Below are 24,976 nucleotides of genomic sequence, written 5' to 3' on the forward strand. Positions count from 1 at the left end.
TTAAACAATGAGAAAGTATAAACATGTTTAAATATTAATGCAGGCATACTTGTTGCCATAGTCAATCTTGGAAGTAACTTTCTGCTTTAGCTCCTTGAATTCATCACTAGGCAGGGTGCCAGACAGGAGCTGAGAACGCCACTCCATCAGTTCCCACATCAGCCTCTGGACCTGTTTGACACGTGCCTCTTTATTGGCCTGGAGAAGTAAATAAATGATGTTAGATTCAGGCGCACAAACACACACACACACACACAAATACAAAAAGTGGCTCACTGTTTAATTCATACCACAAATAGCTGCTTCCATATGCTTCCCCACTCCCTCAACGTAGTGGTCACCTCCTTCACCAAGGGCATCTCTGCAGACAACACCACTTCCTCATCTCTGTCATAGCATAAGTAATGGAAAACAGAACAAATTAAAAAAAAACTTTTACAGACAGTTAAAGATGCCTTATTTTTGGTACTGTTATTATTTTTTTTTTTTTTTACATACCCTCGTTTTTCAATTATGACTTCCTTAACTTGAACAAAACTGACTGGAAACATTCCCTGGAATACATGTAGAGGAGATGAATGAGGAAACGATAAGTGATGATAGCTTGGAATATTCTTTTCCACAAGAAAGAATAAGAAAAGTAAAACTCTCACATGAATAAATCTGGCTGACCGCTTAAATGTGCTTTAAAGATTTCTGTTAATGTAAATTTTCACTGATATTATGCTTGTGTAGGCTCTTACCTGTTGCGCTTTGTTCCTAGACAAGAAGCCTCTGTACCAACCTGAAAGACAAAGTGGCATCTTACTATCAAGACAGGAAATCAGGATAGCGTAGACTCTCTAGTTGGAACAACATCACCACCTTAAGGGAGTCCAGCTCCATAATTTTGTGGCGATGGAGCTGGACTCCCGTAAAATAGTATCAGAGAGGACCCACTCCATGACGTGCTGGCCAGTCACAAGAGGATGTTCTGTGAGAGACTGAGATTTCCCACATGCACCACGGAACGACACAGGAAATCATTCCTACCCGTGGCCATCTCCCTGTACAAGTCCTCCATCTAATGCACAGTACACAGTGCAATAATTACACCGTTTTGTACATGCTCTACAGTGAAAATAACAAATAACAAGTTTTGCAGTTTAGAGTAAAATGTTAATCATATATATTTCACCTCTGCAATATTCTGGATATTTATAATTGAGCTATTTGTACATATTGGAGTAAAATTTGTGATATATTGTATTATTTAATTTAGTTCTTAATTTAGTCTCTTACTGTTATTGTCTTGGATCAACTGTAACCACATAATTTCCCAAAGGATGAATAAAGTACTCGGATTCTGGAAGTTACAGCAATGTAATAGTTATAGTCACTGGTCACTTTGTTAAGTACACCAGTTCAATTGCTTGTTACCGCAAATATTTAATCAGCCAATCACATATCAGCAACTCAGTGCCTTTACATGTTCAAGACAACCTTAAGAAGTTCAAACAGAGTTTCAGACTGGGCGAGGAAAGGCGACTGAAGGGACTCTGAATGAGGCACTGTTGTTACAGCCAGGCTCGCTGGTCTGCCAGCTAAGAACTAAGGCTATAATGTGGTTGAGCACGCCAAAATTGGATGGTAGAAAACTGGAAAAAACATTGCCCAGTCTGATTAGTCTTGATTTCTGCTGCAATATTCAAATAGTAGGGTCTGACTTTGGTGTAAACAACATGTAAGCATGGAACCATCCGGCCTTGTATAAACAGTTCAGACAGGTGGTGGTGTAATGGTGTTGGCGGTATCGTGTTGGCACAGTTTGGACTCCTAAGTACCAGTTTAGCATTTTTTATCTGAATATTGCTCCCGACCATGCTCATCCTTTTATAGCCAGAGTGTACCCATCTTCTGATGGCCTCTAATGGCTGTGTCTGTGTGACAAAGCCCAAATCATCTGGCTAATTCCATAGACACCAAATCTCCATCCAGCCTTTGAGATTTGCATCAAGAAGATTCACTCTGCACCAACTGTGTTATGCTATCATGTGAACATGGACTAAACTTTCTGACGAATGTTTCCAGCACCTTGTTGCATCTCTGCCAGGAAGAATTAAGGCAATGCTGAAGGCTAAACGGGGCTTAAACCCAGTACAAAGGTGTACCTAAAAAGTATCAGTTGAGCGTACATATAATTGTATTTTAAATGTATTTATCATGTTTATACTCCATAAAACATGAGATACAGATAAACGTCCAACTGTCAAAAATGTAACATTTACAAAAACACGAACAAAATATGCTTACTAACATGCAGTTTTTCCAATAACAAATAATTTCAAAGGTTTACACATCTTTGTATAAAGTATCTGAACCACACTGACAAACCGGATAACCGGCTTATTTAACAACATTTTACCTTCGCAAACCTCTTGGATGTGGACAGTTTCGCCCACTTCCAGGGAAAGGTGCTTCTCATTTTGGCCAACAAAGTTCCACTTTACTAAAAAAGAAGAAAAAAAATAAGTGAATAAAATAAATATATACATAAATATATTGAATATATAAATAAGGTTATTGTTACAATGGAAAAATAAACTTGAAAACAAATGCTAGGTATGCAATGGCAAGCCTCGGTTACAGGAAGATTTTAGTACACACGGTAAGCTAGCTTGATTCGTGACGTCACACGTTATAAGGTTTAAAAAAAAGGCTAACCAGTAAAACAAAAACAAGTAGCAGTAAAACACAATAGTAGATGACGACTAAGTAGCTTAAGGTAAATATACATAGGTAGTCCAAATAAGTTGGTGTATCCAAATGCTGGCCAGCTGCAAACGGTGGCACACACGAGTAGGCAGGCAACGGAACAGGTTAAGGAGCAACGCCTTTCTTCAGTGGGCCTCAGGTTGGGTTTATGCGACAGTAAACAGCATTTCTTTAGGTTTTGGGCTGTTGATAATCCGGAGATCTGGAGCAATTTAAAGACCTTAGTAGGCTCTTTTTTTCTGCTTTCTGTCTTTTCTTTAATGACTGTATCAGTCAAAATGATCGGATTTAGGAAACAGTGAAAGCAGTTGTGAGTAGCGACATGGGTTGCAGCCAAAGACCAGTTGCACGGCAGAGGAAAAGTGTGCAGAGCACCGACAGCTACAGAGTCTATCATTCCTCTTTGTGCAACAGTTCAGAGGTTTGCTCTCCTCCATTTGAGCTTAAAGATGGTTTGCCCTCAAGAAGAACTGCTGCTACAAAATGCCTGCTAATGAAATTCTGACTGTGCAAAAAACAAGCAAAAAAAGTCAGACTATTTCTAGACCGATACTTAAACTGATAGAAAAGGAAAATGAAGCTTATTTGTGCGCACTTCGTGAGACTAAATTGTCAACATTTTTTTTTTTTTGCATCAGACTTTTCTACTGTATTCAAACTTGAGACTTCCTTCTTCCCCCACTTCCTGTGTTGTAGTCTTACACAGACCAGGAAGATATTTATACTAGATACAATAAACAATATTTTCTTTGAGTAAGTATATTAGAAAGTGCTTTAAAATGACTTTTTAACCCACACCCACCATCAGCATCAGTCTCGTGCTATAAGTAGATGAACTACTCAGGTGAAAGAACCCTACATGGTCTATCTTTTTGCAAGTAGGTTAAATGATAAATCAATGCAGTGGCTGCAACAGACCAGTGAACCTCAGTTAATAAAGTCTGTATTAGGAGGCAGAAATCTGTGTCTTTTCCAAGTGTGTGACTGCACTGCATATCTAATGGCAACACACACTGATTAGCTCCGCCATATTAAACCCACATACATAACAGATAAACTGCACACTGCACTTGCCCATTCTAGGATTTGCTCCTAGCCAAAACCAGGCTTTCACTTTCAAAAATGAAAATTTTTAAGGATTGTTTATCTTTTAGCTTCCGTATTTATGTGCTGCATGCTATGCAATTTGTAGAGATTGCCTACTTGCAGCTGCTTATTTCTCCATTTTTGCTTATGATTTTATCCCTCACAAACCACTGCAGAACCACTTCAGTGCAAATAAACTATAATTAGCGTAGTTGCACTGAAGTTAAATGATGAATAAGATTTCAGGATCTCAGTTCTTTGGAGGGATTAAAGCTGATGTCTACCTCCTAAAGCTCTTTGAGGCCTTTGGCACCTGCCTACATCCGCCAAGCAGGAAGTGATGGGAATCTATTTTTCTCATTTCTATTCATTCACTGTATAGGCTAGCATCATACCATAACAGAAAGGCACTATAAAAACTGGATGTGCCTGCACATACTCACACAAAGATACATACAAACAAGCACATGTTGACTTACCTACACCATACCGCTCTCTTGTGGTTTTCATCCAAGGAGCCATGATTGTGTGTAATCCTTTACCTACTTTATACTTTTGTCTTTAGAAATCTCCTAGTTTGTCCGTCCACCTTAACTTCTCATTTCTGCATTTTGTTAATGTTAAATGAAAGCAATAAGCCCATCCCCCTTTGCCTCTCTTCCCCTTCTGTCTCTTCTCTCTTCCTGCCTTCAGGCGGTTAAGAGGAAGTGGGTGAGTACAACAAGGTGGAGTCCTACAGCACCCGCAGGCTTTTGCAGCGTGCGATGTCTCTTATTTTCCTCATTTAGACTCGGCGTGCCGTCATTATTCAAAGTAAAGCGTCAGTTACACATGATGACAGTTACAGAAGTGTTAGAGTTGAGAGGATGTCTGAGTGTCCAACTGGGCCTATACGTGCACAATTTTTGTTGCTATTTTTTTTAAGATCTTTTCATGTTTTCATATCTGAAAAACGCAGGTTGTCTGCTTTCTCACAGTAGCATCTAGCTGTTGAACCGTTGATGACTTAAACCATTATTCAGCCATCTTGCACATAACATACTCTGACTTTTCCCTTTGTGGATCACCATTTGAGCTTGTGAAATCAAATGTTGTAGAAGGCAAAGCATCAGAGAATATGGCTTGATGCTTGATGCCCCCCTCCTCCTCGATCTACAACCAGAAAGGTAAAAGTGGAGCAAATGCTATAACAATCCGAATGGCTAGGCAAGCACTACAATACTAATGCTAATCTTTAACAATTTTATGTTGCATAGGGACGATGTGTTAAAAGCTTCCTGGGTTTTTTCTTGCATGAGACATCAAACCACACTTTGTTTTTTTATATGAGTTTTGCTGCTCATTAAAATTGATCTGAAAAGACTAAAAAATGTCTGTAATAACCCAGAGGCCACGTCATCAAGCCCTGTCTGGCTAGCTCTCCATACCTCATTAATGGTTAATTTAATATGCATGTGGATACAGTGAAAAGGAGCTAATGATCACATTCCAGCAGCATGAAGCAAAAATTATACTGACTTTGGCAGTCACTAAAAAACTTTGTAATGTTTGCAATGTTAGCTGAAAGACACATAAAAGACTGCATGTACAGCAACCGCAGCAATTTTGTCTCTTTAATCGGGAACATTCCTGCAGCTCTATATACTTTCTAAACTGAAACTGCACTATTACCTCAGCGAGAGATGTGAAGTGACGCAGATGTTAACTGGGTCCTGAATTGCTTGTTTTAAGAATCTTATATAAAATTAATATTCCAGTTGTGGACTGAAAAAAACACTCCTTAAATAAACTGTATTTACCCTGTACCTCCCACAGATTATGTTGCCTTGGTAACCATTAGCTTTCCATTCCTGACAGCATCCTTTACACAGCAATTGGCAACAAGCATCCATAATTGATGAGACCTTTTTTAATATTATTGATCGCTCTCTTGACATTAATTATAACCTACACTCTTAGAATAGTAAATAGTAACTTTTCAGAAACCAGTGGGAAGTAATTAATATCCAAATGATCCATTTATAAACCAATAATCATCCTCCAGTCTTTATGAACTTCATCACCAGTATGACACTCCCAAAGCAATCAACCCCCCCCCCCCTTTTTTTTTTTTAAAGTACCCTGTAAATATAAACTCAAAACTTCAAACCATTTTCAACTGGTTGATGATTATCCTTCCAGCTTTTCTTCTGTTATAGTCCCTATTAGGGGAAATATGGATGACTCAGGGATTAGTTTCATCTGGACATCTTCACAAGACAAAGGACCAATCAAAATACTCTATGTGAGTATTACTTTTTGGACAGCCAATGTAGAGCTCACAATATAAAAGACAGATTGGCAGGTTGCGTCTCAACCAATAAGGCTATGGCTGTCAGGTTTTGACAGCCTCAACCAATGATGCTGTCAAAACCTTACAGACACATCAAAAACTGATCTATCATCAGCATATCACTGTTATTGTTTGATGTGTTTTACTTTTGTTATGATGGTGATTTTAGAGGCTTACTCATGCCGCACATTTAAAATTAGCCATGTCTGAAATGATCCTTGAAAATGAAATAGTATTCTTTACTAAAGTGAGGACATAAAGGGATTTTGGGTACTTCACAAGTGATAGCAAATGTGTATAATCCATACTGTAAATGAAAGGTAGAGTTACTCTTGTTTTTTCCATTGGGGCGTTGTGTTGAGAAGCTTCAAAGTGTAAAGTTTTTGCCCTTACCAACTTGGTAATTTGAAACTTAATGAAACTGAATGTGGCAAGAATTGAACTAACCAAGAAATCACCCGGTACTCATAGGCTGCTTGTCAATATATCATCCTGTTTGACTCTAGTGGGGACCAGGATTTACCAAATTAATGTTTTTTGCAGTGTGACTTTAACATATTTATCACATGTCCCTTTATAGGCCACCCATTTTTTTAAGTTTTTGATTTTTACATTTCAAATCATGGTCATTTAAGTCACCGTATACCTCTGTAAAAGTGTTCACAGAGGTTTATAGACCACGTCACCTAACCTTAAGTCATAAGAGTCACCTGCTGGTAACCTTAGAAAACAATGCGGGTTTGAGGCACTTCTGCATTTGCTTCACTTCTCAGGACCTGAAGTATACATTTTATATAGTCTGTGTTATAATGTAGGTGAGATCATTTGTACCACTCCTTGTGACTCTCAAGTAACATCATTTGAAGTTGCAAATCAGGACATCATTACAAAACACAATCACAAGTAAATCTAAATTCCTGGTAGCGGTTCATCATAATAACATGACAGAGTTTCACAGCAAGGCGTTCATGCATATTTACCACAGCTCCTCAGCTGTTAAACATATAGATAAATTGGGTGCATTGGAGTAGCCAGCTAAGTTAACATTTGCAGTATATCAAAAACTGTTATTTATAAGAATAAAAGCGATAGAAAGAAATAACATGAAAAAAAAAAACTGTATGGATGGGTCAAAAAGAAAATCCAGAAGAGGGGGCTAGAGCTCTTAAATGGTTTGTTTGTTTGGTTTTTTCAAATATTTCCTTATATCTTATCAGTAAGAAGTATTTGCTTCCTCTTGCTCCTTTTTGAACGGGAAATGGTCAGCTTTTTGGTTTTCCTTGTGAGTAGAAAGGCTTCCAGCTATTTTGTGTTTATTTGTTTTTGTATGTATTAACACTTGTTACTTACATGTTCGAAATAAAGATTTGGCTGATTGATTGGCTGATCAGTATATATTGTTTTCTGAACATAGTGTTGACATAGACTAGACACTACACACGCTGGTCGCTTTATTAGTTATACCTTGCTAGTAGTTTTGGCTTTGTCATGGCTCTATAGATTCAACAATGTGCTGGAAGTTTTGATCCATATTGACACGATAGCATCACACAGTTACTGCAGACCTTTTTGCATGAGGAAAATCTACATGATGCAAATCTCAAAGCTGCCCTATTGGACTGATCTAATGACTATGGAGGCCATTTGAGTACAGTGAACTCTTTGTTAATATTACTCTTAGTTAATATATGATGGCATGCAGATACTTGCTCAGTAGTAGGAAAATAAAGACATCCCACAGGTTGTTATTCACTCTCAAAACATGCCTATTTTCTTCTCATCCCTGTGATGCGTTCAAGGTGCACATGTGATAAAAAGTAATTGTTTTTAAAGTAGGAGGTTTCAAATGCGATTTCAAATTCTTTCCAAGTAGCTCAACAAATCCAAATCAAATGCACACAAACGTTTCTGTGTAGTTTGACATAAAGTGTGTCAGCTAGCTAAAGGTATTTCCTTGGGTCAGCAAACAAACAATGTGCAAGCCTGAGAGATGGAGAAAGAATGAGTACAGAAGAGGAAGATGAGAGACTATTTTCAAAGGTAAGCAGTGCTCAGCAAGTGCCATTTACAGCACATGACCCTTAGTCTGATTTGTTGGGTCATGTGACTCGTGGGTGGAAAATATGAATTCTTGCCAGCTGGCTGTCATCAGGGGCTGTTTGTGACTCAGCGTATATGAAGAGCCAACCTTGTTTCTTTCTCTGTCCTCACATGGTAAGGAGGCTCTCTGACTTACGCACTTCAGCTCCTATAGTCACCCAGCAAAGCATATATTGCAGCACTAATTTACTCCTCTTTTTGTTTCCATCTCCTGTAAATACAATAGGTAATGCATATCCTACTTGTATAGAATCCCTCTTTTGTCGCACGCTAGAGTCCCTTATAACAAAGTGGGTGCAAATACCAACTACTAAGGACTAAGTTGCAGGCAGGTTTGGAGGGAGATCACCACCTGTTGGTGGTTGCTTTTGGAGGTGTTTCTATTTGGCCTGGGTCTGTTAGTGGAGTAATGGTAAATTTGGCGTAAAAGTGGCACTGCACTGGCCTGCACCACGATTAGTATAAGGTAAGAATGAATGAATTTTCTTCTATTCGTTATTTCCACTGTTGCATTTGAATAACAGTAAAAAACTCGTTAATGTACAGCTTCGGACATAATGGGAGCCCAAAATTGTGTCTACTTTCATCTTACAATCCGGCAACAAATAAATTGCACTGCGAACAAAGTCTATCAACAAAGAAAACATTTTCGTTTCATACTTTTCCGTTAAAGCTAGCTTTAACGCTTTGAGGGTTCCTTTGTTCTTGCCGTCGCCTCGGCGCTTGACCCAGACTTTCGCTCTGTACTTGCTTTTTAGCCTAGTACTACAAAAAATTGTAAATCTGTGATATATGATTGATAAATGTAAAGGTAACTGTATAAATGTGTTCAATGACTTTGTTACTTTTAATGATTGGAGCGCACCCGCTTCAATTCGCACTCAATTCAAACTTTACGTTGCACGCTCACCTACCTTGCGTTTGCAAGGTAGGATATATTTATCCTAGACAGGGCAAATTTTAAAAAAAAGATAAAAATGAAAGAGGTGCATTGTGCAGTTCAGCACTGGTGGTACAGAAATAGTCCCTAGTTCATGGATAAATGGGGAGAAATTGTCATGGCCTCCATATCCTCCGCGAGACACATTCAGGATCAATGCCGCAGTAAAGAGGAGAGTTCATCCTGGTGCAACATGGCTCACCTATGCGCCAGTCCGGCTTCTCATAAGCCATTGGTGTTGTATAAATGTAACAATAACAAGTTTTTCGTGTCCTAATTTCTGTCTGGCCATACATTGTGTTTGTACTTCCGGACACATTTCACGAAGCAGAACGCAGTCTCCAGAGATATCTACATGAACACTGTGACGTCTGATACGTCTGACCTTCAGTCTGAAGCAGAAACACAGACCAGTCATAAAAGAATGGTAAAAGGAGCCGTCCTCAAAAAAGAAAAATTCCACCTGCTAATGTGGAGGAGTTGTCACTGCTATTGGATACTTTGCTGGAACACAGTAAAGCTGTGGGTTGCGGGATGACCCATAATGTTTTATCTAGGGGTCTAGATTTATGCCTGTAGTGCACTGCTATGTAAATAATTTCCATTTACTGAATATGTACTGACTGAGTACCACTGTTCAAAAGTTAAATAAAGAAACAAACAAATTTTTGCCTCTTTTTTTTTTTTAAATTAAAACCAATTTATAGAACATCACATCAGTTACAGTGTAGAATCCATAACATTTATAGTTTACAAATGACAAAATGTTTACACAAAATCATGACAGTGTTTACATGATATCACCCACTTCTAACATTACTTTATTTACTGTATCTTTTGAAAAAAGACCGCTATTTATACAGCACAAGACTTAAGAATATTTAACAGGAGCAAGTTTCATTTTCCCTGGTTTTACTACCACACTGTTCACCAAACACAGCAAACCTTCACCATCTTATCCAGAAGGGTCACCTCGTCACCCTCACATGGAAGAAGTAATCTGATTGGCATGGTGGTATGTTTGAAGCAGGTCCCTTGTGTAGTGCTGGGACCCAGTCACGATGTGTTTCATCCATTTTATTGGCTGGTTTGCCTGCAATAATGCCAAATAATTAGCAACTCTATAAATAGAAGGTAGTTCTGCAAAATCACTCAGTAGGATGTTTGTTCTAATTTGTTATGAGCTCAGAGTGCATCGAAAATAAAACTAATAGGCTATAAAGAGTGATATGAACATATTTAGAACTTACCGGAATGAAAATGTCTGGAGCACCAACAGATATTTGGAGATGGAAGAGAACTGGATATCAGCTCGTCTCACAGCTGCTATCCAGGCTAGACGCCTTCGTTTGGTAACATCCGATACACGAGCTGCCTCATGTTGCTTCCAGGTTGGGAAAGAATGAAAAGATAAACCATTTTTCTCTTTTGGCTCTCGGAGGAGGCAGACGCACTTTTTCTCCTCTCCTCCCCCTTATCTTCCCTGCTTATTTCCTTGTCTAGTCTCGTGTTTTTTGTATTACTTTCCCTGGAACACTCTCTCACAGTCTGTTTCTAAAACCTAAAGAGAATTATGGATTTGATCAACTGGTCTCTGAATGCTATTGACACCCTTTTCTCAACGAGAAGTCTGGGCTCGGGAGAGCCCGAGTGCCCTGGAGGGACTTTCCCTGCCGGATACACGATGGACGGGTGGCAAGAATGGAGGGTCGTGTGCCTGGCGGGACTGTTGATCGAGGACGTTGAAGATATCTACCTATTTGGAACCATGATAACAGGGTTCTTGCTGATCGGAGCTGGCTTGGCCCTGACTTATCGGAGAATTAAGAGAGCAGAACCAGCTGTTCAAACCCCCCCAAGGCTGACCGCTGGGATTGAAACGATGGGACGAGGCGCGACTTCTCAGAACGGGCTCATTGAAAGCAGCATGGTTAAGACCTTGGAGACGCTTACAGCTGCCGTGGATACTCAGAATAACACCTCTGAACGTATATTGGGTTACATCAAGGAGAGGCCTGCTCAAAATAACACCTTTGAGCGAAAGTTGGATTACATCGTAGAACAGCTCACTGCAGTTGTGAGTTCTCAGAATCGGCTCTCTGAGCAAAAGACTGACAACACCACGGAACGGAAGTTTGATACCATCATGGGGAAGCTCGCGGTTCTCCAACGGGAGATTGAGAGACCAGTGTCGGAGTGTTAAAGAACAGCTTTGAAATTCTCATGAGTTGTTGCAAAAGAAAAATTACCATCATAATCTGGCTAGCTCTTCGGTGCCAGCTGTGGGCTCAAGGCTGGAGCCAAACAAAAACTCCCTGATAACGACTGTGTTGTGACTGAGTCTCTTCCTTCCCAATACATGCAAGGCCACTTGGGTTGGCTGAAAGAATGTTTACTTAGGGCGAAAACGAAGGACACTGTCTCAGCTGAACTATGGACACGCACACACATACATATACTGATACTGATAAGCACTCACTGATGCATCATCCTCCCTACCCCGGATCCAACGCCACCTCCAATGCTTACCTCCCCTCTGATGTGGACATCGGGTCAGCTGGAGGCGCAGTCGAAGATTGCAGCGGTCCCAGATCAGATGTACACACTGGAACTCTTTCCCATGTTGCTTGTCTGTGTTTATTGTGCTATGGTGTGTTGATATCTGTGCATTCCTGTATAATCCTTTTGTGTTACACATTTCGATGTTTTTTTTCCTCACTACCTAGCCTGACCTGTCTCCCCAATGTGATGTTTGTGTATTGTATGTACGGTCGGCAAGGTCTGTCATCTCAGTTGTGGGCAAAAGACCTGCAACTGACAAATAAAGGCTATCTCATCATCTCATCTCATCATCTCATTTTCAAACTTATTCTCTTACCGGTCGGTCGTGCGATCGAATATTGCAGCCGACCACACAGCAAATATGAACCGTGGCTGTTGTGTGTGCCTTCGCTCCCTTTTCGTTTGCGCTTTGTTTTGACCCCGAAAATGGCGGATCAGGCCAAAATCCTTTCCACGCCCAACCCCGTGACATCACGCTCCAAAGCCCTAATAGGGAGCGCCTATTGGAGCACGTTTCACACACGGTTGCTGTACGTATACAGCCGGTGTTAAAGCTCACAGCCCGACACACACCAACACAACAGCATAGATAGCACAGACATCAAGGCGGCGAGGCGTGATTGCGAGTGCCGCTCAGGTGCGTCCGCCTCCCCTGCAGCGGCGCTACAGGCCCCGCCACACACATTAACCAGGTAAAATATTTTGTAAATATCTATGTGTACTCCTACTATTTTCACCAGTTTGTAGAACTGAACTACATCATTTCTACTCCAGGGAACTGCTTAGATCCAGTTGGGAGTAGTTGGAGAGGTCTTAGAGAATTCTAAAGGTTTCGAACAGGGTTGTCTTAAGTGTCTTTGAATAATCTTGATTTTAATGTTAGGACATATAGAATAGCATAGCCCTTCCTTTCTAGAATAATCTAGAAAGGATGGGCTATGCTCAATTATTACACTGCATTGTTGTTCGATGTCCCCACCCACTTTGACACCACATGCTAGAGAAATTGCATCCTTTATCACACCAGCTGAGTTATTTTCAGTTACAGTTATGCCATTTGGGTTGAGAAATGCTCCTGCCACATTACAGTGCCAGACGAACTGCATCGTTTCTGGTTTGGAAGGGTGTGCTGTATTGATATGATGTAGTTTTATATAGCAACACCTGTCAAGATCATCTTAGGTGCATCCAGGCTTTGTTCGATCATCTAGTTAAGGCAAATGTTAGAATGAGTCTTGCCAAATGTGAGTTTTCTAAGGCCACCTATTTGGTTAAGGTGGTTGAACAAGAGAATGCACATCCCTTCAGAGCCAAAGTGGAGGCTCTTGAGTTCCTTCCTACCGCTACTAAGAGACAATGTCAGTGATTTCTTGGAATGGAGTTTTACCATGAGTTTTTAAAAATTTCTCTTCTGTGGTTCCTCTAACTAATGTAACTCCCAAAGTTAAGTTCTAGTGGTCAGATCACTGTCAAAAAGCCTTTGAGGACATCAAGGCTCTTCTTGCTTCTGCTTCAGTACTTGCAGGGTCATCTTATCACAGTTTCATGAAACTAACTGTAACTTATTAAGTAATTATGTTCTCCCCGTTCCACTGCTACACCAAATCAGCTTGAGTAGTCCGGCCATTCTTGTCCGATGTCAACATGGCATTTAAATCCAGAAAACTGCAGCTCACTGGATATTTTCTCTATTTTGGGTCATTATCTGTAAACCCTATAAATCATAGTGTTGGTTGTGTGGTAAATTCCTAGTACATCTGCAGATCTGTTGTTTCACCTCATCTGGATAGTCTGATATTTCAGAAACCAGCAGCCATCCGAAGTTCAGTGTCACTTTAATCACTTTTCTTTCTCATTCTCGTGCTCTGAACTTCAGTGGGTCATCCTGACCATGTCTAAATCCCTAAAATTGCTGCTACATGATTAGATATTTGCGACAGCGAGGAATTGCACAGGTGCACCAAATAAAGTAGCCAATGAGAGTATGGGGTTTCACTGCCAACTACCTTTCGCATACTTTCTGCAAGCTTAAATAGTTTATTTTCTTATTTTATTTCTCTAACTTGCTGTAAAAGCACTGGAGCTAAAAGGCCCAATAAGAGGCATCCATCCACAGTCTTATTTTTAATATGCATCACAAACAGAACCATTGGCAGTCCTAACTCAGAACTGACTCCAAGTTAGGAATGCCAGTCAGGCACTGACATAGAAGGTCCTCTAGAAATCTTGTTGTTATGGAAACATGGTGTGAGACTGAGACATTCTATCGATATAACACTGAAAGAAAGGTGAAATATTAGGAATTGGGACCTAGAAATGACTGACAACATTTGTGTACACAAAAAAGGGCAATGAGAGAAAAATAGATATACGAAGTGAGAAGGAGCGAGAGACAATGGATGACAAAATATGTCTTATCTCATAGTTTTGTAGTGGAAATAAACTGGAACTCAAGGAGGAGGAAAATAAGGTAGGGCTTAAAGGTGCACAGCATGGAATAAAAAAGAGACGCAACAGAAATTAACTGATGTACAGCTGAAGGAATAAAAAGAAGCAGCTGGCAGAGGGAGCCTCTCTAACAAGAAGAGAAAGCACAAAAGAGTAATTTGCTTTTGAAATTATTTTATGGACACTGCCATTCTCTTGTCACATCTTATAAATTGTATGTGCCATATGCCAGAACAAAGAAGATTCTCCTCAACACTTTGATACAGACTGGCCGATATTACCTGAATAAATTAGGCAACCTGTTGTATTCAGCCTTAATGGAATTAGTATGAGCCGACAACAATAGGAGACGCACAGAGAGCAAGGGGAAAAGAGAGAGAGAGAGGAATGGAGCTGTGCGAGGACTTGCTACTCCCTTCCTCTTTCTCTCTTCTCTTTCCCACACACACTTACACACTCGTTACACACAGAAATGCACACACTTCATGAGCAAGACTGTGGTTCGCTCTGGGAGCAGAGCAGTGTAACGAAGGCAGTCATCACAGACGAAGAGAAGAAGCGCTGAGGTGAGTGATAGTTTCCTAATTTATACTTGCTGTTTAATATGTCTTCAAATTTAAATGAGCTAGGTGTGAAAACACGGCAAATGCTGTAGTCAGGCAGCATAATCAAGCTTGAGTTAATATTTGATCTGCACTGTGTTATTTGAGTGCTTTTCAGCAGCCAAGCAAGAATGCTGATTAATAAAAACAAAAAAGTTAAATTCATTTAAGATTGGTCAAATAGGTGATGAAACCGTATTTAATTGACAGCACAGTCAGTACAAATTCAATTTAAGTCTCATTTTATGTTCTGATATCAGATTTTCTTTATAGTTTATTGCATTTAAATGCAAAGATGAGGAGAAAAAAATGTATAGAAGCAGTACGTATGAGGGCAGTGACGTGGTCATGAATAGAAATTGTCAGATGTCAGAGGTTTGCTGCTGTGTAGAATTCAGCTGGGCCACTTCTGAGCCTGATGTGAACATGTGAACTAGGCACAAAGACAAATATACAAAGAGGTCATGTAATCAGTTCTGAATATGAGGAAGTGAGATTATTCTTTGTGTGATCATTTCTCTTTTACACTGAAGGTCTGTGTTTTAACTTTACCCTTCCCATTTTATATATAAAAACAGTGTGAATTTCTATTATAAAACCTTAAAGGCAGGGCTAAAAAGGCAAGTAGATCAGCACAGAGGGTGGCAGAGTAGCTATGACTTTTTTTGGCTACTTAAATTACAACAAGACATAACAAATATGTCTGCGTTACATATTAGCATGTACTTGTTAGCATGTACATTACTATGCATTGTCCTATTGTCCTATTATCCATAAAGTCTTCCTGGAGTTGCTGATAAACAAAATATAAGAATTTTATCCCTTAAACTGTGGGAGTATTGGGAAATAAAATCTAATTAAAATCAGATTAATTAAATTCCTGATTCTATTTTTTCAAATTAGTGATTTCCAGAAGGTTACATTTGGTATTTATAGGCATTTAATATTGTCTATATCTAATAATATTATTTTGTTGTAAATCACTTTGTATATAAGAGATTACTGAGACAATCTGGCTTTTAACTGTTGCACTGGTTTCATTGATTTTTATGGAGTTAAGGAAGGACCAGCTATGCTCTTTCAGCCATTGTGCAGTCACATCTAATGATACCCACTTTGTTTTAAAACACCATTGCTGTTTCTTTGAGAAACATGCAATATCATACATTTAAAGCAAGATATACAAACTCTGACATAAGCTGGCCTATATAAAATTGAAATGTGCAGTTATTCAAATAAAGGTCGCCACATACATAGCTCAAACTGGATGTTACACCTAAGTGAGCAAAGAATGAGAAACGGTTACAAGAATAGCAAGAGGATGTGGTTTAGTGTCATGACATGGTCACCGCATCTTATTTGCTGTTCAGTAGTTCAGAAGTCCCCTTTCAAATGTGCTGCTGGTAACTGTATGAACTGTATCAGCTGTATCCCAGCTGATAACAGTTGTGTGCAGATTTGGTCTGTGTGTGTCTAGCCCACATTACACAGCATTACTTCTGTAAAGGACTCTATATGGCTGCAATGATAACATGTGATCTGGTAAGGTCAAGCATGACATATGACATAATGAGTGCAATCAATCACCCCCATGTGACCCAAACTTGCATTTGTGTGTTTGTGTGTGTGTGTGTGCGCGCGTGTACCACAGCAAAGCATGCTGTTAGTGTCTATGCATATTTTATGCGTCTGATCCCCCTGTGTCTGCACTCGTGTCTGTCGCAGTGTGTTTCATTTCCATGCTTCATCAGGATTCCACAGCTTTCCTTCACTGGTTAGAATACACAACAGCTAGCCTACCAAGCACCCCAGACCAAAGGACAGAAACAAAGGCAAGCAGGAAGACAAATGTGAACACATACACACAGACAAACATGCACGCACATTCACAACAAAACAGACAGCCACAGATTGCTTTGCAAAAACAGAGGAAGTCAGTGAGCCAAGTACTTGATACCCAATTAAACTGTATTAAGACGAATTAAAGATTTGTATTCCTGATTGTATTATGTTTCTGTAATGGACAATATATGCACATGATCCACGAGTTACTTTCAACATCAGTAGTCCTCTTTAGCACTAGACAAATGTTTATTGATCTGATGATAGTTGAAAAAAAAAAGACGTTTTCAGAATCGCACCAGCTGCCGTACAGTCTAATCTTCTTTTTGCCATTGAATAATTTAACCACTTAGCTGCTGTCCAATCATAATCAAATAAATATGTTACACAAAAATGCATGAATTCACGGCAAAACAAGAGATTTGATTCAGCGCACAATCTCAGGCCATTGCCATACTTCCTGAAACATAAATGAATGTATAGCTAGAGTTATTCCTTGGATCCATGACTAGTCGGTAGCAAGCAGTCTGAAAAGGCAATCTCACCCCTTGCAATTCAGCAGGGGGTGAAATTACCTTTTGGAGTCAGTTGAGAGGGTAGATTAATCTAAACATATTCAAAAGACATTACATTGCATTTATCACAATAGATGTGATTACTTTGATTACCTATTGGGATGATGAGGAGCATCCGTTTATTATTGGTTTATTTCTAAAAAGACGCATCTGGTGAGCAAAAAAAAAAAAAAAAAAAGAGGTCAGAGGATGAACACTTGGTATTTGGAGAATATCACAATTTAGGCAGAGAGTCCCAGCTGAGAGATAAATAACTCCATTACTCATCCCAGAGCTTAGACCATGTCTGGTAAAGAGCCACTGTTCTAAGTACTTTTCTGCCTGCCTTTCATCCTTATACCCAAATTGGACTCTTTTCACAAGACCGCTTGCTGAGTAAAGAAAGATCTGGGTTAGACAGGATGAAGCCTCTTCAGCTCATTTATATCTCCCTACACTGAGAAGACAAAGACAGGAAAATATTGCTGCAATTAACAGTTAATCACTTTATATTTCATCTCTCTTAAGTCCTCAAAATACTAGGCGTCACCTTATTAAACACAGGATGAACTCTTAAAGTGTTGTTTACATATCCACAAACCCATGCGGCCCTTTTCCTCAACACCTGAAAACATTTTTTTTAAACTGTTGTTTTGCAAGAAACCTCTGAGGATAGTGCAGCCTTTTATATCCCGTGGAGAACAAAATTCTCAGCAGTCATTACAATCCATTACGGTCCTCAAAATCCATTACCAAGACATATGTTTTGAGTCATGTTAGTGTGTCAGTGCTTACAGCTGCAGTAGCACTCACCATTGCTTTCCATTAGGGACAACTAATGAGTGGTTTGTGAAAGAAAACAGATGGTCAGTAATAAAGTGTCTAAATGAGGGATTTTTTTTTTTAAATCTTTTTTTTTTTTTGCATTTTTACACATCATCACATTTTGTTTCCCAGCATTAAGGTGAATGACATTGACTGACTTGATTTTTTTACACAGACTATTGGTGACTTAATACCGATGAAAGACAAATGTACGTGGGTCTTTTGCATCTTGTGCTAAATAAATTATGTGTTTACTATAAGTGACTGGTCAAGGCTGTATAATAACATAATTTTTTAAAATTTAAACATAAATGTTTATGCAAAGATAAACACAGGAAGCAAGCATAGTTAAGTTCTCACACATGCACTGTGACATGGGAAGTTGAACTAATGCACTGAGCTCAGAGTAAGTAAGAATAGCACACGCATACATAGCGTATATATACATTTTCTGTATGGTATGCCCAAGGTTGTGATAAAGTTGCCATTGTTTAAAAAAAATGACTGTAAGGCCTGTGTTGAAAGCAAGCCAAATCTATTTGTAGCTCTCTGCAAGAAAATGTGCATGAGAGACAAAGTGAGTGGCACATTTTGATGATGTAAACAGGTGAAATTTGGGGTCTGTCTGTTGTTCTGTGAGACATAAAGGCTCATGCATTTAGTGGCTCTGTTATCGGTGTTTGCTCTGGATCAGGGGTAGGCAACTCCAGGCCTCGAGTGCCGGTATCCTGCAGGTTTTAGATCTCACCCTGGGTCAAGACACCTGAATCAAATGATAAGTTCATTACCAGGCCTCTGGAGAACTTCAAGACATGTCGAGGAGGTAATTTAGCCATTTAAATCAGCTGTGTTGGATCAAGGACCTCTAAAACCTGCAGGACACCGGCACTCAAGGCCTGCTCTGGATGTAGCTCAGTGCTAAGTAAGTCATAGAAATGTGCAGATTAGAAGAGTTCAAAGATTACAGATTTGGTGCTGGTTTCTGTGGAACCAAATTTAATTAAAACATTTCTTTTCATTATGTCGTGTAATTTTCTTTCTTCCTATCTTGATTTGAAGCCATTGGCCCAGAGTCTCAGCATCTTTATCTAACGTGATAAGCAAGTGGCACTGAACCAAGTCTGGCAAATCTCCCATTATCCATTACAGTGTTAGAAAACAGAGAGGCAAACATTACCCACCACCTACTGACGCAACCACATTTAATAGACACACATTGCCTACACACAATCTCTCTTACCTATCTAGTAGTGGTTTTCCACATTCCACCAGGCACACATTAAAAGCGTAAGCCGACATGTCATTGGTGTTCTCAGAGTACAAATACCGCTCTGTAAATCTGTAAACAAGGTCTATGTAGAAAAGTCTGGATGTAAAGCTTTGAATAATTGGTCATTCAAGGTTGTTATTTGTTAATGGAAAACTACATACAGTACTGTGCAAAAGTCTTAAGCCCCCCCCCCCCCCCCCCCCCCCCTTCATTTCTTTCGAATTTGCTTCCAAGGAGACAGATTTTCTTGTAATTTTGGATAAGTGGTTTTGAACAGTTGTTTTCCAAGCTTTCTGAAGGTCATTCGAAATTTCTTCTTTGACAATTAGTTGTTGATTCGCTCATCTCAGTCCAGTCCCTGTCCATTTTCAGAGGAAAGCTTTTATGTTGTTTTGTTTATTTGACCCCATAACACTGACCGATGAATTATTTAAGCATAAAAAGGCACCTAACTCAAGGGATGAACCAACGTTGGGTCTATTCATAACAGACTACTTAGCAATGAGGAGAACCAATTTTAAACTAAATTGTATCTTTAGGTATTTTGTTATTAGCAGCCTGGTACAAAAGCACATCATTTTTTCAGTGTTCTTTAGATTAATCTATGACAAAAGGCAAGTTTGACCCCCCCAAAATAGTATTTTTAGGTCATTCCTGAAGATGTGTTAGCTGGTGGTATATTGTTGCATGGTGTGCAGTGTGACCTTTAAAAACTGGAGAAAACTTGAGATGTGGAGAACAAAACAAGAATGGCTTTAAAACTACCTTAGCAGATGAACAGTATGTGAAGTCATGTCTTTTTTTTAAAAATGTAGAAAATACTGCAAAAGACCTGATACAGAATCTGTGAGATGCATCTTGTCCTTCAGTTGATTAATCTACTGTTTGCTGAATCCTCATCAGAATGGGCCTCAGTGCGAAGGTGACTGTGAAGATGCCATTCTATTTCTTGATATATATTTTTAAAGGGGGTCCTGTGTTCCTATGTTCAATGTTTTTAGTTTTACTCTCCCCTTGTGACGTTGTTATGTTCATGTGTGTCAGCTGTTTCCCCATGTGTTTCCGTTTCCCTCATTATCCTCCCGTGTATTTAGTCCGTGTGTCTTCAGTCATTCCTTGTCAGGTCGTCTGTTGTTCACGCCATGTTCTTTACACCAGGTTTCTAGGTTTCATGTCCAGGTTTTTTCATATTGTTGGTTTAAATTCCCCAGTTTAGGTTTGTGTTATTTTTGCTTCAGTTTGCCTTGCCTTTTGTTTGTACCTTTTACCAGCCTTATTAAACGTCTCGCTTTTTGTTAACATTCAAGTTTTGTCCCCTGTTCCTTGGAGTCTGCATTTTGGGTCCTTCTCGTCAATTCATACAGTCTGCCCTCGCCAGACTGTGACAGAACAACCTGACCATGTTGGACCCAGCAGACATTTACTTCAGTGACTTTGTTGAATTTAAAATTTGTGTCACGCAACTTCGAGGACTCTGGATTATTTCCTGCGCAGGGAAGCAGGAGGAAGAGAAGGACTCCATTCGGGCCCCACTAGCTCGGTTAGCAATGGCCAACCCAGGATTTATGGACTACTTGCTGGTAGACTCTAAGAACTTTGCTTTGACCACAATTGAGAAAGCCCCGGAGGTGAGCACAAGTGACACCATCGACTCAGAACAGGACAATGTTTTAAGGGACTCCCTAGTTTCTGTATCTGTCCCTAGTGAACTATCTAAGGATGTGTATGATGTGACTGGTGAGAACGTTACAGATAACAAGGTGCCATCCACCATATTTAAACTGGCTAAACTACTTGGACTTACTGCCAGAGCTAATGGATCAAGTTAAGTTTTGTGTTCCACAGCCATTCATGTTTGAATCAGCTCACCATGATTTTTTGTCTATATCCACTGAAACTGTTTATGTGACACCTCAAAAGACTGTTTTATCTGAGCCTGCATCCATGACTCCTGTCCCTGCTCCCAGGCCAGCTGAGGTTGTGCTAGCCCCTGCACCCGTATCAGCTTCTCAGGTGAGAATGGCAGCTGCCCAGCCGTTGCCGGTGCCTGTCCCGGCTTCCAGGGTGAGGGGGGCTGTGAACCAGTCCACCCCTGCACCCATGCCGGTCCCCAGGGTGAGGTCAGCCAGGATACAGCCCGTCTCTGCACCCGTACCTACTCTCCGGGTGGGATCAACTAGTGTCCAGCAGGTGCCTGCACCCTTTCCTGTTTCCGCTGGAGGCTCTAATGAGCCCGTCCAGCCTTTTTCCTTATGTTTAGGAAGCTCAGGAGAATTGGATCTGTACCCGCTGGCTCTGTGCCTGTCTCTTCAGCTGGGGGGCCCGAGGAGCCCGTCCAGCCTCATGCCTCGTCAGCTGGGAGGCCCGAGGAGCCCGACCAGCCTCATGCCTCGTCAGCTGGGGGGCCCGAGGAGCCTTTTATTTGTACCTTTTACCAGCCTCATTAAACGGCTCGCTTTTTATTAACATTCAAGTTTTATTCCCTGTTCCTTGGCGTCTGCGTTTTGGGTCCTTCTCGTCAATTCATACAGTCTGCCCTCGCCAGACTGTGACAGGCAAAGACAGGAAAGCTGGGAATAAGATGGAGAGGACACAGTGAATAACCTTTGGGCACATTTAAATCAGGCCACTGCATTAGACTTGCATATGTGGGTCACATGCTAGTAAGGCCAATAAGCTGCCAGTGGCCATGAGGAAACATGAAAGGAAACAGGTAGAAATGTGTGACACTGAGGAAAAATGTACTGAAAATCAGTCGCTGTAGGTCTTACAAATTGTTATCTGAAAAATGTCTAATTAGCAGCAGCTTCATTTTTCAGCATGATAATGATCCCCTCCATGCTACAAATGCAATAAAAGGATACCTGGATAGAAAAACGCATAATGGCATACTGACCTGCCCAACCTGGACCTCAAATCAAAGCAGTGTGGGATCATCTTGCCAGAAAATGGAACAAAAGGCAGGAAACATGAGAATATGAAAGTCAACCAAGAAGCCTGGAGACCTATTCCTGAAGACTACTTGAAGAAATTACAAGAGAGTTCAGGCTGTGCTGAAGAATAACCACTCTGTTTTTGAGTTATACTTGTAGGAGCCATAATTAAATGTATTGAATTTTTTGATGATCACTGGGTTTTCATTTGTTTGGTTGCTATGGTGATGTGTAATGGGAGTCACGTGGGTGCTAGCGGTGACATTAAGAGGGCGTTGTCAGTCTGCCATTCACTGGTTTTGATTTTGACAGAGAGGAGGGCTGGGTAGCCGTAGTTTTTGTTGACCGCTGCACAACATGTTTCGCCTTGTTACATTAGTAACAAGGCCTGTGGCGTTGTAAGAGTCCAAATCGCGAGATGACATTACTCTGTAAATACTTTAATAAACAAGCAAACAATTCCACCTCTCGCATTATTGCGTAAAGTTGACAGCGCATCAGGCAAATAGGCAAGCTCCATCCCCGGCCTCTAGCAACTGTGGAAGTTGCTACAATACTTATCACCTTATACAGTACTTATACCATATTTCTATTCAAGTTTGCATGTTTCAATAAATCAGTGCACTCATCACCCATTTTCCCAGCAAAATATAGAGAAATGATGGGTGGTTTAAGACTTTTGCACTGTGCTGTGTATTACCATTGTGGCACAAAGTCACTTTAGAAAGTATTCAGGTCCCTGCCATGTTTGTTTTAGAAGGCCGGCGTAACCAAAGCATTCGAAAAAGAAGTTCCACTTCCTCTGTGATAGAAACACTGAGCCTTCCTGATGTTCCTGCAGTAGCGAACAACCTGTCCTGTAGAGAAATAAATCACATCTTTAGCAACAGCCTTTTACCTTTTGTCACCATCTATAGACTCAGACTCAGGTTGAGATAGATTGTAAAAGATATAACTTAGAGGGAAAGCCAATGCAGAAGTGCATTACACTTGGATTCTTCTAATCATCCAGCTGAGAATACAACTGGTATAGAAAGCTAGACCTCAGCAAAGCCTGTGCATTGTCACACAGTGCCCAGACATTTACCTGGTGTTGTATCATGTTCACAATAAATGTTTGAGCCCTTGTTGTCCCAGTTGTCCCAGTGCCTTTCAGAGTAGAGTTCTAACCTGTGAGTGGATCTTTCCTCCAAAAGTTAACAAACTCCTCCAACAGATGTCCAAGGGCTATTTGACCCAAGCAGTGAAAAATATGCATAGCTGGCAAGTTTTGGCATTTCAGGTAATCCTAAAACTCACTGACAGCCATTTCTAAAAGCAAATAATTTTCCAAACTTTTCCTTTTCCTATCTGAATATGAACCTCGTTCCTTGTTCTGCTCACAAGACAGTGAAAGACTTCACTTCTATCCATTTTTAATTAAAAAAAGATTTTTTTCATGGTTTTCTGCTTTAAAATTTAGTTTGATTTAGTAATAACAGTTTTCAGAAGTGCTCCTAAACCCTTGCAGTGATTTCCACCTCAATATTGTGTATTATGGATGAAGTGGCACCTGAAGGCCTGAACATCACAGCCATTTAGTCATGGTCTTTGCCACTAGCATTCAGAGATTGCTTTATTTTCTCTCTCTCTCTCTCTCTTTTTTTTTTTGTTAAAATTTCTCCCTGGAAGGAAGGGAGCATATTATTGGTTCTGTTGGTTTGTCTGTCTGTCTGTTTGTTGGCAGTCTATTGACCACAGTTTTCAAGATATAATTTTCAAATTTTGTGTGATGGTGGATTTAAATGACATCTCAAGCTGATTTAATTTTAATAAAATTTGGATCAAGTTGGTCATGGGCACAGCAAATGTGAAAACCATTGAAAACTTCATATTAGCAAAAAAAATAAAAAAAATAAAAAATATCTATGGATTGTCTTCAAATTTCACAGGAATATACTAGGAGAAATGAGTACCTAGGTTGGCTAAGCATTTTACCTTGACCATCATTTTTAGCACCTGAGGTCAATGTTGTCCTTGAAAAAACATTTGAGAAAACATATTGAGTAACATATCATATAAAAGGGCAAAAAGAGAGTTGTACAACACACTTTTTATTTTTCACCATGATGCCCTATCACGACACAATGATGCTATAAGAGACGGATGTCATCATATTGTAATAAAAACATCATACAACTTTAGTATAGCAATTGCCCTTCGTGGAGGAGTTGTACTTTCTGAGGGCTCTTGTTGTTATTATTATATATTATGTTAATATCTTGCTATTGATAGAAAATTTTCTCACATATTGTTTTACAGAATCTTTTACACACTCTAGTTCTCTTTTTATATCCAGTCATATCAACAATTAGGCTGTGTATGAGACGCCCTTGATTTAAATATTTACCGATAACTGAAAGAATTTTTTCAGATTGACTGTTTGTTTGAAAACAGGTTTGTAAAATGGAAGCATAAAAGAATACAGAGTGGCATACATGTAAAATATGATGATGCATGTAATGAATTAATTATGTGCAAGCTCACAATGAAATAATTAGCATCATGCATTATACATTTAAAACATTAGGTGTCAGACATGCATGCAACTATCTAAAGCTGCACAAAAGTGAGTGCCATTGCTGGTGCTGTAGCATATGTAGCACTAATTTCAACCTTAAACAACATTTCAACAGGTTAATATGTGTCATTTTAAAGACACACTACTGAAGTTTTCAAAGAAGAAACA

General features: G+C 39.8%; 2 protein-coding genes across 2 annotated transcripts in view; one reads left to right on the forward strand and one right to left on the reverse strand.

Annotated features, from left to right (window-relative positions):
- Nucleotides 1-4,460, reverse strand: part of dock2 (dedicator of cytokinesis 2) — a 93,231-nt gene extending 88,771 nt beyond the window's left edge. Inside the window, exons 1-6 of the mRNA XM_035910894.2 lie at nucleotides 4,320-4,460; nucleotides 2,405-2,488; nucleotides 744-784; nucleotides 499-554; nucleotides 291-387; nucleotides 50-198 (exon numbers count right to left, since the gene is read on the reverse strand). Of these exons, the coding sequence (XP_035766787.2) occupies nucleotides 50-198; nucleotides 291-387; nucleotides 499-554; nucleotides 744-784; nucleotides 2,405-2,488; nucleotides 4,320-4,362 (470 nt within the window). The 5' untranslated portion in view covers nucleotides 4,363-4,460. The remainder of the gene's footprint in view (nucleotides 1-49; nucleotides 199-290; nucleotides 388-498; nucleotides 555-743; nucleotides 785-2,404; nucleotides 2,489-4,319) is intronic.
- Nucleotides 4,461-10,770: 6,310 nt separating this feature from the next.
- On the forward strand, nucleotides 10,771-11,415 carry LOC148106191 (uncharacterized). Its single transcript, XM_087829571.1, has one exon. It carries the CDS (start codon nucleotides 10,786-10,788, stop codon nucleotides 11,413-11,415), a length of 630 nt encoding a protein of 209 aa, XP_087685697.1. The 5' UTR covers nucleotides 10,771-10,785.
- The last annotated feature ends 13,561 nt before the right edge of the window (nucleotides 11,416-24,976 follow it).

This window comes from Neolamprologus brichardi, chromosome 2, assembly GCF_056152115.1.
Source record: "Neolamprologus brichardi isolate AB-2024 chromosome 2, ASM5615211v1, whole genome shotgun sequence".
In the NCBI taxonomy this organism is placed as follows: Eukaryota; Metazoa; Chordata; class Actinopteri; order Cichliformes; family Cichlidae; genus Neolamprologus; species Neolamprologus brichardi.